Source organism: Chrysemys picta, chromosome 12, assembly GCF_011386835.1.
Source record: "Chrysemys picta bellii isolate R12L10 chromosome 12, ASM1138683v2, whole genome shotgun sequence".
Taxonomy (NCBI): Eukaryota; Metazoa; Chordata; order Testudines; family Emydidae; genus Chrysemys; species Chrysemys picta.
The window spans coordinates 41,680,192-41,694,907 of NC_088802.1; the positions used below are offsets into that span (position 1 = coordinate 41,680,192).

Genomic DNA, 14,716 nt, shown 5'->3' on the forward strand with positions numbered 1-14,716 from the left:
TACGTCCGGTTTTTCCCGGACATGTCCGGCTTTTTGGCAATCAAACCCCCGTCCGGGGGGAATTGCCAAAAAGCCGAACATGTCCGGGAAAATGCTGGCCGGGCACTTCCCCTCCCGCGGCTGCTCTGCTCCTCCCCTGACTCTTCGGCTCTGTTTAAGAGCCGAGCTGCCCGAGCGCTATGGGCTTCAGGCAGCCCCCTTGCCTCCGGACCCCAGCCGCCGGCCGGGCACTTCACTTCCCGGGCTCCGGCGGCACAGGGTCCGGAGGCATGGGGGCTGCCCGAAGCCAGTAGCGCTCGGGCAGCCCGGCTCTTAAACAGAGCCGAAGAGTCAGGGGAGGAGCAGAGCCTCCGGCCGCGGCAGCTCTGCTCCTCCCCTGACTCTTCAGCTCTGTTTAAGAGCCGAATGCTACGGGCTTTGGGCAGCCCCCATGCCTCCGGACCCTGCGCCGCCGGAGCCAAGGAGGGGAAGTGCCCGGCTGGGGGTGCAGGGTCCGGAGGCATAGGGCTGCCCGAAGCCCAAGCGCTACCGGCTTCACGGTTTGCCGGGCAGCCTCCAGACCCTGCGCCCCTGGCTGGGCACTTCCCCTCCCGGGCTCCAGCTGCGCTGGGGAAGCACCGGCCGGGGGCTCAGGGTCTGGGGGCTGCCCGGCAAACTGTGAAGCCAGTAGCGCTCGGGCAGCCCTTTTCGCATGGCTGGGAGTGGGAGGGAGGAAGGGGCGGAGTTAGGGCGGGAAGGGGTGGAGTTGGGGCGGGGCTGGGGTTGAAATGGGCGGGGCCAGGGCCCTGTGGAGGGTCCTCTTTTTTTATTTGTTAAATATGGTAACCCTAAGAAATAGAAGAGGGTGGTTTTGAATATCCCAGCTTTCCCCCCACCCCTTTGCTTTGAACTAGGGCCCATCAGTAAATTGCTCCCATTCCATTGGTTTCCAGGAAGCCCAGTCTGTGGAGCCCAGCCTAAGCCAGCCCTCTCCAGCTTCAGTTATGGACACCCAAGCCAGAAAACCCTCTGCAACCTGGGCAGGGGCTCCAGGGAGCCAGTCTGGCTCTCCCAGCAGCAGACCTGGCACTCCAGGGGTGCAGGCCGGGACCAGGGCAGGCATGCCAGCGGTCCAGCCAGCAGCCCGGACAGGCACTCCAGGAACCAGGACAGGCACACCAGAATCCCAAGCAATCACTCCAGCAGCTCAGCCAGGGGCCCAGCCAGGCTCTCCCAGGGCCCAGCCAGGGGCCCAGCCAGGCTCTCCCAGGGCCCAGCCAGGGGCCCAGCCAGGCTCCCCTGGGGCCCAGCCAGGAGTCCAGCCAGGGGCCCAGGCAGGCTCCCCCAGGACCCAGCCAGGGGCCCAGCCAGGCTTCCCCGGGGCCCAGCCAGGAGCCCAGGCAGGCTTCCCCGGGGCCCAGCCAGGAGCCCAGGCAGGCTTCCCAGGGGCCCAGGCAGGCTCTCCCGGGGCCCAGCCAGGAGCCGAACCAGGCTTCCCCGGGGTCCAGCCAGGCTCCCAAGGGGCCCAGCCAGGCTTCCCCGGGGCCCAGCCAGGAGCCCAGGCAGGCTTCCCAGGGGCCCAGCCAGGCTTCCCCGGGGCCCAGCCAGGGGCCCAGCCAGGCTTCCCCGGGGTCCAGCCAGGGGCCCAGCCAGGCTTCCCCGGGGCCCAGCCAGGAGCCCAGGCAGGCTTCCCAGGGGCTCAGCCAGGAGCCCAGCCAGGCTTCCCAGGGGCCCAGCCAGGAGCCCAGCCAGGCTTCCCCGGGGCCCAGCCAGGGGCCCAGGCAGGCTTCCCCGGGGCCCAGCCAGGAGCCCAGGCAGGCTTCCCAGGGGCCCAGCCAGGCTTCCCCGGGGCCCAGCCAGGGGCCCAACCAGGCTTCCCCGGGGCCCAGCCAGGCTCCCAAGGGGTCCAGCCAGGGGCCCAGCCAGGCTTCCCCGGGGCCCAGCCGGGAGCCCAGCCAGGCTTCCCAGGGGCCCAGCCAGGCTTCCCCAGGGCCCAGCCAGGGGCCCAACCAGGCTTCCCCGGGGCCCAGCCAGGCTTCCCCGGGGTCCAGCCAGGGGCCCAGCCAGGCTTCCCCGGGGCCCAGTCAGGAGCCCAGCCAGGCTTCCCAGTGGCCCAGCCAGGAGCCCAGCCAGGCTTCCCTGGGGCCCAGCCAGGCTTCCCAGGGGCACAGGCAGGCTCCGCCGGGGCCCAGGCAGTTGCTCCAGGATTCCAGCCGAGCTTCCCTGGCACCTGGCCCAGTTCCCCAGCGACCCAGGTGGGGCTTCCTGGAGTCTGGCCTGGAGCTCCAGGGACCCAGGCAGGCTACCTTGGGACCCCAGCAGACACTTCAGCATTCCAGCCCACATCACCTACAGCAGGTGCCCCGGCTCTAGCAGCCCAGCTCGCAATTCCACCTGGACCTTACTCTGCCGTTACATCCCCGGCGTCACCTTTACAAGAGAAGGACAAACGCCTACCCTCATCCACGCCGCAAGAGTCCTCCGGGTCCAGCAGCGCCTCCAGCCGCTACTCGGATACTGTGGAAGCGCTGCGCCAGATCGGGCAGCTGACCGACCTCTACACCACCTTGCAGGAGCAGATAAACCATCTGGAGCAATTCAAGTGTAGCCACGCTGACCTCGACAAGCTGCGACAATTCCTCTCGGATGCAGGTAGGGGCTTCCCCATCAGCCAGTGTCTTCATCACGTCCTTCTGGGAGGGAGCGATGCAGGCAGTTTCCTGGGCAAACACTCCTCGGGTATGGCTTCCCAGAGTGGTGCTGACTGTAGCCTTCTGCTGGATCCACAGGGGTGTCTGGGTGAGCAGTGGTGCTCTTGGCTGGGGCCTGGATCCCTCCCCATGGTTCCTTAGTGACTGGCACACTGCTCGTACCTTTGGGCTGACTCCCTAGTGAGACGCGCTTGGTGGAATGGGTGCAGCTTACTTTGAACGGGCTGTCATTTGAGGGCATAAATATTCCGAGTGGTACACTTAACGGTCATAAATATTCCGCCTTGGGACTCTTGCCCTGACTTTGATGGGGGTCTAGGGTTCGCGCCAAGGTACCATTTTGAAAAGGGGCCTTTTATCGCATTTGGATCATTTTCTGGTTCACTTCAAAGTATCTTGTTGCATTTCCATCCCCCATCCTGAAACAATACAAAATATCCCAGTGGGGGGCACTGATTGGGGCTAAATGGGGGCGCAGGGAGTGCAATTCCATTCTTAGGGAAGCTTCATATCTCTGCTTGTGTTGGTTTGGAGGCGATAGCTGGTAATCTGCTTTCAGGGTCTGCCTCTGAGCTAAGCCATAGACTTATTAAAGGGGCCTTCTGTATCCTAGTAAAGAGGAGCGGGATAGAAGCTGATAAAGTGCAGGTAGGAACTGAAGAGAAACAATCAAACAAAAGAATCCAATTCAATTACATCACACAAAGGCAGACAGCTGAATACGGACACATTTTATAAGTGCTTGTGCACAAATGCTAGAAGTCGAAATACTGAGGTGAGTGAACTTGAGTGCCTGGTATTAAATGAGGATATTGACATAACCGGCATCACAGAAATGTGGTGAAAAGATTATAATCAATGGGACACCGTAGTACTAGGGTACAAAATACATAGGAATGACAGAGTAAGTCATGATGATGCGGGAGTGGTACTATATGTGAAAGAAAGCAGAATCAAATATACTAACATTTAAAATGCTTAAATTGTACCATAGAGACTCTATGGACAAAAATTCCATGCGTGAATAGTAAGAGTATAGCCATAGGAATATGCTACCAACCACCTGACCAGGATGGTGATGGTGATGGTGATTGTGAAATGCTACAAAAACAGAAAACCCAGTAATAATGAGGATGTCCCCCATATTTACGGGGAACATGTCACCTAAGGATGGAATGCAGAGATAAAATTACTAGACACCATTAATAAGTACTTCTTGGAGCAGCTAGTCCTGGAACCCACAAAGGGAGAGGCAATTCTTGATTTAATCCTAAATGGAACGCAGGATCTGGTACAAGATGTGAATATAATTGAACTGCTTGGTAATGCCATAATATGATTACATTTAATGTTCCTACGGGGGGGAGTACCAAAGAAACCCACCACAGTAGCATTTAGCTTCAAAAAGGGGAACTACACAAAAATAAGGAAAACAGTTAAATGGAAATTAAATTAAAAGGAACAGCCACAAGAGTGAAATGCCTGCAAGCTGCATGGAAACTATTTCAAAACACCATAAAGGCTCAAATTAAATGTATATACCCCAAATAAAAAAAACAACAGTGCAAGGACCAAAAAAAAAAAAAAATGCCACCATGGTTAAACAACAGAGTAAAAGAGGTAGTTAGAGGCAAAAAGACATCCTAGAAAAATTGGAAGTCAAATCATACTGAGGAAAATAGAAGAGAGCAAAAACTCTGGCAAGTCAAGCAAGTGTAAAAGTATAATTAGACAAGCCAAAAAAGAATTTGAAGAGCAACTAGCAAAGACACAAAAACTAGCAGCAAGTTTTGAAGTATATCAGAAGCAGGAAGCCTGCCAAACAATCAGTGCTGCCACTGGGTGATAGAGGTGCTAAAGGAGCACTCAGGGAAGACAAGGTCGTTGCAGAGAAGCTAAATTAGTTCTTTGCATCCGTCTTCACTGCAGAGAGTGTGAGGGAAATTGGTTCAGGTATGGGATTCTCTTTAAGGTGATAGATCTGAGGAACTGTCCCAGACTTAGGTGACAATAAGGAGGTTTTGGAACAAATTGATAAATTAAACAGTAATAAGTCACCAAGACCAGATGGTATTCACCCAAGAGTTCTGCAGAGACTCAGATTTGAAATTGCAGAACTATTAACTGTGGTATGTGACCTGTCGCTTAAATCTCTGTACCAGATGACTAGAGTATAGCTAATGTGACACTGATTTTTAAAAAAGGTTCCAGAGGTGATCCTGGCAATTATAGGCTGGTAAGCCTAACTTCAATACCAGCGAATTGCTGAAACTATAGTAAAGAACAGAATTATCAGACACAGAAATGAACACGATATGTTGGGGAAGAGTCAAAGTGGCTTTTGTAAAGGGAAATCATGCCTCCCCAATCGATCAGAATTTTTTGAGGGAGTCAATAAGCATGACAGTGGATATAGTGTACTTGCACATTCAGAAAGTCTTTGGCAAAGTCCCTCATCCAAGGCTGTCAAGCAAAATAAGCAGTTTTGGGATAAGAGGGAAGGTCCTCTTCTGGATCAGTAACTGGTTAAAAGATAGGAAACAAAGGGTAGGAATAAATGGTCAGTTTTCACAGCGGAGAGACCTAAATAGCAGTCGTCCCCCCAGAGTTCTCTACTGGGATCAGTGCTGTTTAACACATTCATAAATGATCAGAAAAAGGGGGTAAACAGGAAGGTGGCAAAATTTGCAGATGATACAAAATTACTCAAGATAGTCCAAAGCTGACTACGAAGAGTTACAAAGGGATCTCACAAAACTGGGTGACTGGGCAACAAAATGGCAGATGAAATTCAGTGTTGGTAAGTACAAAGTAGTGCACTTTGGAAGAAATAATCCCAACTAAACAAATAAAATGATGGGGTCTAAATGAGCTGTTACCACTCAAGAAAGAGATCTTGGAGTCATTGGTGATAGTTTTCTGAAAATATCTGCTGAATGTGCACTAGCAGTCAAAAAAGCTAACAGGATGTTAGGAATGATTAAGAAAGGGATAGATAATAAGACAGAAAATATAATAATGCCACTATATAAATCCATGGCATGCACACACGTTGAATACTGCATGCAGTTCTGGTTGCTCCATCTCAAAAATATGTATTAGAATTGAAAAAGGCACAGAGTAGGGCAACAAATATGATTGAGGTATGGAACAGCTTCTGTACAAGGAGAGGGAAAAAAACAGGGACTGGTCAGCTTAGAAAAGAGACGACTGGGGGGGATATGATAGAGGTCTATAAAGCGACGAATAGTGTTGAGAAAGCAACAGAGGGTCCTGTGGCACCTTTGAAACTAACAGAAGTATTGGGAGCATAAGCTTTCGTGGGTAAGAACCTCACTTCTTCAGATGCAAGAGTGTTGAGAAAGTGGATGGGGGCAGTGTTATTTACCCCTTCACATAACATAAGAACCAGGGGTCACCCAATGAAATTAATAAGCAGCAGGTTTAAAATAAACAAAAGGAAGTATTTCTTCACACAACGCACAGTCAAGCTGTGGAACTCGTTGACAGAGAATGTTGTAAAGGTCACAAGTATAATTGGGTTCAAAAAGGATTAGATAAGTTCATGGAGGATCGCTCTATCAATGGCTATTAGCCAAGATGGTCAGTACGCAACCCCATGTTCTGGGTGTCCTTAAATCTCTGACAGCCAGAAGCTGGGACTGCACAACAGGGCTCACTTGATAATTGCCCTGTTCTGTTCATTCCCTCTGAAGCATCTGACAGTGGCACTAGCCACTGTCGGAAGACAAGATACTGGGCTAGATGGACCATTGGTCTGATCCAGTATGGCCGTTCTTATGTACACAATCAATTAAGTGCTTCCTTTGTATTTCCGTGGTGGTGTCTAGTCCCTAAGAACCTCTCCAGCATGCCTGCTGACCTCATGGAGCAGCTGTCTTCCCTGAAGGCCACGGCAGAAGACATGAAAGATGTAAAGGCCAAGGTGAGCAACTGGTGTGCCGTCTTGTAACCTAACCATGGAATCAGCAATGGTAACAAGTCCACTGTGGTTGGCTGGGATGGTGTGCTAGACAGGGACTTTGATACTGTATCATCCAGGGTCCGAACATGTGCTATAGGCCGTGGAGTTGTGGTGTCGGCATTAGTGGTGAACACCCCTCTTGTTTCACAGTGTGGTTAAGGCTCTGAACTGAGACTTTGGAGACCTTTGGGTTCAATTTCAGACTCTGCCACAGACTGCCTCTATGACCTTAAGCAAATCACTTAGGGCTTGATTCCCTCAAGGACGTTACACCAGTGAAAAATCAGGTGGCGTTGAGCCTGGATCTGCTATGACCCCTTGCCCGCCCTAACACGCCTGCTCCCTTCCCATGCAGTAGAAGAGGGATGCCAGTGCGGGAGGCATCACAGCTGCCTCCATCAGCTTTACGCTGGTGGAGAGTCCCCCTACAAAGGGAGAATTATCCAGGGGCTGCTTAATCTGGAGAACCCAGCCCTTAAGCTGTTTCCAGTATTATCCATGTACAATGGTTAATTCATCCCCCCCACCTTTGTCTGGCTTGTCTATTTAGACTGTGAGCTCTTAAGGGCAGAGACTCTCTTACGGTGTCTTAGTAAAGTGCCCAACACAATGGTTCCCTGAACTCATTGGCTTCTCGGCTCGCTCAGAATATTAAGAACAATAATAAGATCAGTATGAGGTGGCGAGAAACCCTTGGAAAGGAGATGGGGTGGGAGATTGGCCCTTGTGTCCCTCAGAACAGGTTGCTCCAGGCTTCCTCCCCACCTAGCCCCCTTGCAGAGAGAGCCCCAGATTCTTCAGCAGTCCTACCCAAGCCCACCTCTGCTCTATGTCTTGCCAAGGATTATTTTCTGTCACGATGTACAGTGGACTGCCCTGTTGTTTTCTGTGCTCAGGGCATTTTGGAAGGGGGAGGACAGCTGGGTGAGTGGGACAGTGTGCAGATTCCTAGCTACTGAATAGGTTAGTCCAAGATCCCCTCTTTTTGAGATTCACTCCAAAAAGTGTCTGTGTGCGTGCGTGTGTGTGTATCACATTTTTGTGTGTAATACACTGAGCTAAATTCAGATATGAGTGGATGCAAATCCTTTTAAATAATTAGAGTGTCATCTGCTTACATCAGGGCTGCATTTAGCTGTATTTGAACCCAGCACACGCACTGGGGCCGGGAGGGGTGGGGGAGTTATTCAGCCAGTTTGAGGGAAGTCCTTGCAGGCAGATGTGTGCCTGAAGTCCTGACTCTTCATGGTTGTCATGGTTCTAGGTAAGGAAGCTGCAGAATGTCCTTGAAGCAGAGGTGGCAACAGAAGCAGATCAGAAAGTGAAGGGATCCAGTCAGATTAACCTGCAGTTAGGTTACCTCAGGTAAAAAGAGAAGAGAGCTATGGATGTGTGCATCTCTGCTGCTAATGCAACAGGCTCCAGCAACAAGTCTTGGTCCCACAGGATTCACCCACGAGCTGTAGAGCTGGCCTCTGATAAGACAGGGGCCTGTTATCAGACAGGTTACATTATTTAGTTGGTGTTGGTCCTGCTTTGAGCAGGGGGTTGGACTAGATGACCTCCTGAGGTCTCTTCCACTCTAATCTTCTATGATTCTATAATAAAGCTGGACTCTAATACTGGTCCAGACTCCGTAGGATTCGTACCTATGTTATAGAGCTGGATTCCAGTGCCTCGTTTGTTATACTTTCCTACAATCTACGGTTTCTGATCTGAATCCCTCATGCAGACCTGAGCTGTGATATCTAGTTCTGTCTCACCAGGTTCAGACCTGAGTTGATGCAGAACTGAACTGCAGTTAACTACTCATGGTCCCAAGTAGTTCGTCACGACCGAGAATGCCATCCCTATTCCATTCCCCGGGATGGGGCTGAGCTGTAGCATCTGGTCCATGTTCTGGAGGACTTATGCAGAACTGAACTGCATAACCTACAGGGCTCATCCATGCTAAATAGCCCGCAACCCACTAGGGCTGGCTTCAAAATGAGCTAGGCTCATTCCCCGCCTCCCAAAGGGTTTGGTGCATGTAGAACTGTTTTGTAACAGGCGACCCATATGCCATGGTTCGTCGAACAGAACTACCTGCAGGGTAGCCATGGTTCCACTTGGTTAATATACTGCAGGGAGCAGCCGTGTATCCCTCCTGGACTGATCAGACACTTGGACTGTGTTAAATCTGCGTATACACCACTGGGCTTGCTTGAAAGCCTAGAAGTAGAAGTAGTAACTGAAGGGCTCCAGGCCCTGATTCTAGGTTTTGCAGGGCTCTGTGCCAGGCCAACATCTATAACCTGAATAGCACACCTGGGGGGGGGACATTGGGCAGGGCAGGGAAGTACATTGCTAAGTGGCTGTGAGAGGGTTTTGGCACCAGGGACAGAGGAGTTGCGGGGGAAGTAGGGTGACCAGATGTCTCGATTTTTATAGGGACAGTCCCGATTTTTGGGTCTTTTTCTTATATAGGCTCCTATTACCCCCCACCCCCCTGTCCTGATTTTTCACATTTGCTGTCTGGCCATCCTAGGGGGAAGGGGTTTGCCATTACTGGGTGGGAGGGAATGTCAAGATCCAGCTGGTTTGAGGAGTGGATTGTTCACCAGGTCATCTTTCAAGAGGGAGTGAGGGAAACACTGGGCCGTTATGCTGGAGGGGAGGGGTTCCTAGGAGAATGCTGGGAAGGGGAAGAGAGTCTAACAGTGCAAGACCTCGCCCCTCCTCGCCTCTCCTCAAAGCAGAGGGACCCCTGCAGCTGGTCTTTGCATGTGCCTCAGGCTGGCTCTACGTTCCCACCTCACCCACATCAGAGAAGCTGGACAGAGCCGTAAGAACGGCTGCATTCCTTGTATGGACTGTGTGTTGCTATGTGGCTTGATTTTAATCCGGCCCTAAACCACAGAGTTACCTCCCAGCAACCATGGCAGGGGCCAAATTCAGCCCTAGGCTAAACAGGCTGACTTCAGGGGAGCTGCATTTGGCACAGCGGAGGGTGAGCACCTGCCCGTGCTGGGTGGGTGCTGGTCCCTGTCTCCGTGCTCCAAGCCCCATGGCAGCACCTCTGCTCAGCAAATGACCCTTTCTGTTGTTGGCTCTGTGGTCCAGATCGACAGTGCACGACATAGAGAAAGAGCTGCAGGAGCTGAGGGAGCAGCAGGATCACGGCAAAGCCAAGCTGGAGCAGTCGGTGACTGACACAGCCCTCTACCTGCAGGAACAGGTCAGGTGGTTTGAGGCGAGAGGACGGGCTGCTCACTGGCTTGCTGTGAAACAGCTGCCCTTTGGGGTTAGCGCAGTGGTAACTCTGAGTATCTCTGCTTGCCCAGTTCCCCTGTGATGTCGGACAATTGCTCAATACAAAGGTCTCCAGATTTCCTCCTCTTGAAGCCAGTGCTCTAGCCTTGTAGAGTGGATCGAAGCTGTTAGCTGGGCTCCAAAGGGCCTCTTGCCTCACTAACTGCTGCCTCCCTCCCTGGATCTTGCAGGGGAAGAAAGGGGCATTTGAGCTCAGCAGAACGCTCCCTCCAGATCCGGGGAAGCATTTTTCATCGGTGTAGGACAAGGGTGGGCAAACTATGGCCCATGTGCCAGATACGGCCCACCAGCCATTTTAATCCGGCCCTCGAACTCCTGCTGGGGAGCAGGGTCTGGGGCCACTCCACACGGCTCCCGGAAGCAGCAGCATGTCCCCCCACCGTCTCCTATGCGTAGGGGCAGCCAGGGTTCTCCACTCTGCACACTGCCCCCGCCCCGAGCACCGCCCCTGCAGCTCCCATTGGCTGGGAACCACAGCCAATGGGAACTGCAGGGGCGGTGCCTGTGGACGGGGCAGCGTGCAGAACCGCCTGGCCGCACCTCCACATAGGAGCTGGAGAAGGGACATGCTGCTGCTTCCGGGAGCCGCTTGAGGTAAGCGCCGCCCAGAACCTGCACCCCAATCCTCTCCCCACGCCCCAACCCTGATCCCCCTCCTTCCCTCTGAACCCCTCGATCCCAGCCTGGAGCATCCTCCTACACCCCAAACTCCTCACCCCCAGATGGAGCCCTCACCCCCCCTCCGCACCCCACTCCCTCCGCTCCAGCCCAGAGCCCCCTCCTGCACCCTGAATTCCTCTTTTCTGGCCCCACCCCGGAGCCTGCACCCCCCAACCAGAGCCCTCACCCCCTCCTGCAACCCAACCCCAATTTTGTGAGCATTCATGGCTCGCCATACAATTGCTGTTCCCAGATGTGGCCCTTGGGCCAAAACGTTTGCCCACCCCAGTGTAGGAGATGACAGCCCTGGGTAGTGCCCCAAGGAGGTTCTTATCCACAGGCTGTTGCCTCCCGGAATGCAGCAGGGTTTGTTAAAGCTCACCGTAGGCTAAAGCGTTGCTCTGCTATCTGAGGGGAAGCAGAGTAGAGACATGGCTGTTTCTTAGCTTGTCCTGGTGGCAATTCAGTGGGCTGCCTTATGCAGCCGAGCCAGACCAACTCCTTGGTCTGGTAGCAATAAGATGCTTTGCTCAGGTACCAGCCAGTACATCTTCTGCAATACTTCTAGAGCTCCACTCCGTGCCGACTGGCCCAAGATAGGAACCTTAATGATAGACTCCAAGGCAGTTAGGTCTAGCCTCTAGGGGGAGCACTGCTTCAGCAGCTGCTACCTGGAGAAGGTAGCCTAGGGCCCATCCATGCATGGGCAAATCCTTGGAGTCTTGGCCAGAATGTATTGCCTCGGGCATTGCTAATATCCCTGCTGGCCAGCAGCAATGGGGTGCCGGAGACACCTCTCTGATAGAGCTCAGCACCTGTCGCCCGGGTGCCTTAGCATGCAGAGAAATTCTGCTGGGCAGTGCCTGTTTCAAACCCAACTCCTTCTCTCCCCTGCCTACAGTTAGACAAGCTTAGATCTATCATAGAGAACATGATGGCCTCCTCCTCCACCTTGCTATCCATGAGCATGCCCACTAGCCCGGAGCCTGGGGAGGCAGCGCCGCATGGCACATGCCCGGCCTGCAGCCTTGACGTCAGCGAGCAGGTTAGCCAGCTGTTCAAACGCTACGAACAGCTGCAGGATTTAATTAGCAGCTTCATGACGAGGCACGCGGAAAGCAAGCCAGCAAAGAGGCCGCAGCTGAGGAGCCAGGTAAGGCCAGCCAAAAGGAAACACCCTGCTTTATTGTCCAGCCTTCCAGGCTAAAGCTGTGAACGTAACGAAGTACCTGGGGGGAGCGAGGGATGGAGGATTTCAGTGGCCCTGTGAGGGGATGGTTCAGACTGGATCCTTTGGGATCTGGGTCCACAGCCCAGTGCAGCAGTGAGTCGGAGCAGCAGGCGGCAGCCCAGGGCATGCTGATTGTTCCTAATGCAGAGACCATGGGAAGAGCTGCACACGGGAGTCATGTGACTGTGACCAATTCAGCCCCTCTGCGCTGCGCGCCACGCAGGAGCAGATCGCTGCCGGCTCCCTGGGAAGCCCATCGTTGTTCTGGCTCCTCGTTTAGCCTTGGTTTACACCTGCTGGCTGGCCTGGGGGGTGGGTGCCCTGACCCCTCATCTCCAGGCCTGGTCTCAAATCCTGATTTTAGGGGTCACATGTCAGAGTGAGTTTTGTGTGTCTTCCCACTGCCTAGTGGGCTCATGCCAGCCCTACAAAGCCATCCCAGCGTTCAGCATGGCTCGTGGTTTCTGTTCTAGAGAAGCTGCAAACTGGAATAGCAGGGGTGGTGGGACTGAGGCACATTGGCAGAGCTGTGTGAAGTCCCAGGACTGCAGTAGGTGGGGGTGCAGGTCAGGGCTTGGGTGCATTGCCAGAGCTGTGTGAACGGTATGCCCTCGGGGCTGGCATAGCAGGGGGTGCTGCAGGTTGGGGTTGAGGTGCCTTGGTAGAGCTGTGTGTGGGATTCCAAGACCGGATTAGCAGAGTGTGCTGCAGGTTATGATTAGCAGAGCTCTACGTGGGATGCAGCTTGCTCATTACCTGCTGTCCTGTGCCAGGCTGAGGGCAACGCAGTCACTTTCTTCCGGTAGCACTCAGCTTCACCAAAATGGTGAAGAAGAAGAGGAGGCGGGGATTTGAACAGGGATAATGGCGTAGCAGTTTGAGTCCAGTGCAAATCACAAGGGTTCCATTCCTCCATTTGCTCTGCGGTCTGTAGCCCTAGCTTTGCGCAGGTTCCCACACGTTGCACAGTTCTATGTGCAACTTGCAAGCCAGACAGTCCAGCCCACCTCTCTCCCTCCCCTTCCAACCGTGCACCCGTGTCATAAAGGGACTATCCTGACCCTGGTTTGACGCCGTTCAGATCAGCACTTGTCCAGAGCAGAGCTGGAAGAAGACCCTAGTTCGTGACCGAATGGGGAATTGGGCTCCACGTGACCCCGTGTTGCATTAGTAAATCCCACAGAATATCTGCTATTAATGATGAACCTGAGATTAGAGAGGAGAACGAGGCTAGCCCAGTCCTTGTGTGGATGTGGGTGGCACAGTTACGTTCCTGCTGCTCTTGGTGTCTGATCTCCTGTGTGGGACAATGTAGTGGCCTTATGACAGTGATACCGTAACATTCTTCACTGTGTCAGAGCCCCATTGTGATGAACTGATGCAGTGTTATGATCTATCTAGAGATCTACGCGTGAGATTGGGGCCAGAACTCCTGAGTTCTCTTCCTATCACTGTTTTGGCACATAACCTCTCCATGCCTTGGTTTCCTGTTTGGTAAAATGGGGACAAAAATACTTATTTCTTGGGGCTGGGGGTTGTGAGCCTTACTTGCTCAACGTATGGGAAATGTTTTGGGAGATGAAAAGTTCGTGGTCGTATTTCAGCAGTCATTTTCTAGCTGATCTGAATGGCAGGGTATGGCAGCGCCTTCACCTAGCTGAGCCGGGGCCCAGGAGATGCTGGAATGATTCCTAGGGTCAACTGCAGCTTCTCTTTCATGTTAAAAGTCACAGTAGCTAATCGTGTCTGCAAAAGTGGGCACAGGCTCCTTTTGCACAAACGGATCTGAGACTAGGGTGAGCAGCGATAGTGCACACACACACAAGTGCTGGCTTTGCACGTCTGGAGTATGCGCCCTCTTTTGGAAGCAGAGTCTGCAAAAACAATAACCAGCGCTAGGCATGTTGTAAATATCACTCCTAAAAGGAAAGCTCAGGGAATCATACTTAGCCAGTTCCAGTACAACCCGTGGGTTCTGGCACAGAACTCTAGGCCCTCGACTGCCACTGGGAACCACTTTTTATCTGGACTGTGTCCAGCAGGAAGGGATGTGTCCTGGATACCCCATATATCATTCTGCCCAAGGGGGACTGGGGATTGGTGAAGAGTTCTCTATGGAGCCTGTCACCTTGAGGTCACTCATTCGAATTGACTAGTAGTGGCTGAAAATCTTTGCCATGGATGCCATATAAGTGACTTGTTCAGTGGCCTGTGTGACGCATGCTGTTAATCCAGATCTCCATGTGCAAGTGAGCCAGTGTCCGTGTCACCAAAAGCACATCCACGGCTGGCAGCCTCAGAAGTGAAGCCAAGCACTGGCTGGGCCCTGGAGAACTGCTCTCCCAGCGGTAGCGGAGAGCCCTCCACGTGAGGGATGAGGCGTCCTACCTCTTGCCCGTGCCAGGCCTGCTCTGTGGTTCGAAGGCTTTGTGTCTGTCAGTAATTATCTGCGACAGAGCTTCACTTTCTCCTCCATTGCCTTTGAATCAGGACGAAGAGCTGCTGAGTCGCATCCAAAACACCATCCTCCAGGTGCAAGGAGACTGTGAGAATCTCAATGCCACCACAGGGAACCTCGTAGAAGACCATCGGCAGAAGCAGAAAGATATCTCTGTAAGTGGCGGCAGGGGGCCTGGCTAGAGGATAAGGTGCTGCCTGTACTCACCAAGGGTTTGGGTTGCTTGGTAATCAGGGATGCTCTTAGCACTATGCACCCTCATCGTGGTCGCTCGTTAGCAAGGAAAACAAAGGGACGGGCAGAGGAGACAAAGGATCCTCTCTCCTGCCCTGGGAGAACCCAACTCATCTGAGGCTCTACATAGCACAGAGGATAGGTAG

The 14,716-nt window shown here is 53.2% G+C and overlaps 1 protein-coding gene across 6 annotated transcripts in view; it reads left to right on the forward strand.

Annotated features, from left to right (window-relative positions):
- The window catches only part of QRICH2 (glutamine rich 2), a 53,705-nt gene that overhangs the window by 18,028 nt on the left and 20,961 nt on the right, over positions 1-14,716 (forward strand). For 4 of the 6 annotated variants that reach the window (XM_042841270.2, XM_065563407.1, XM_065563410.1 and 1 more), the window contains 6 exons: positions 933-2,631; positions 6,542-6,636; positions 7,940-8,040; positions 9,778-9,892; positions 11,549-11,800; positions 14,369-14,491. In XM_042841270.2, the coding sequence (XP_042697204.2) occupies positions 933-2,631; positions 6,542-6,636; positions 7,940-8,040; positions 9,778-9,892; positions 11,549-11,800; positions 14,369-14,491 (2,385 nt within the window). The remainder of the gene's footprint in view (positions 1-932; positions 2,632-6,541; positions 6,637-7,939; positions 8,041-9,777; positions 9,893-11,548; positions 11,801-14,368; positions 14,492-14,716) is intronic. The other 2 variants (XM_065563408.1, XM_065563409.1) reach the window with 2 other exon arrangements.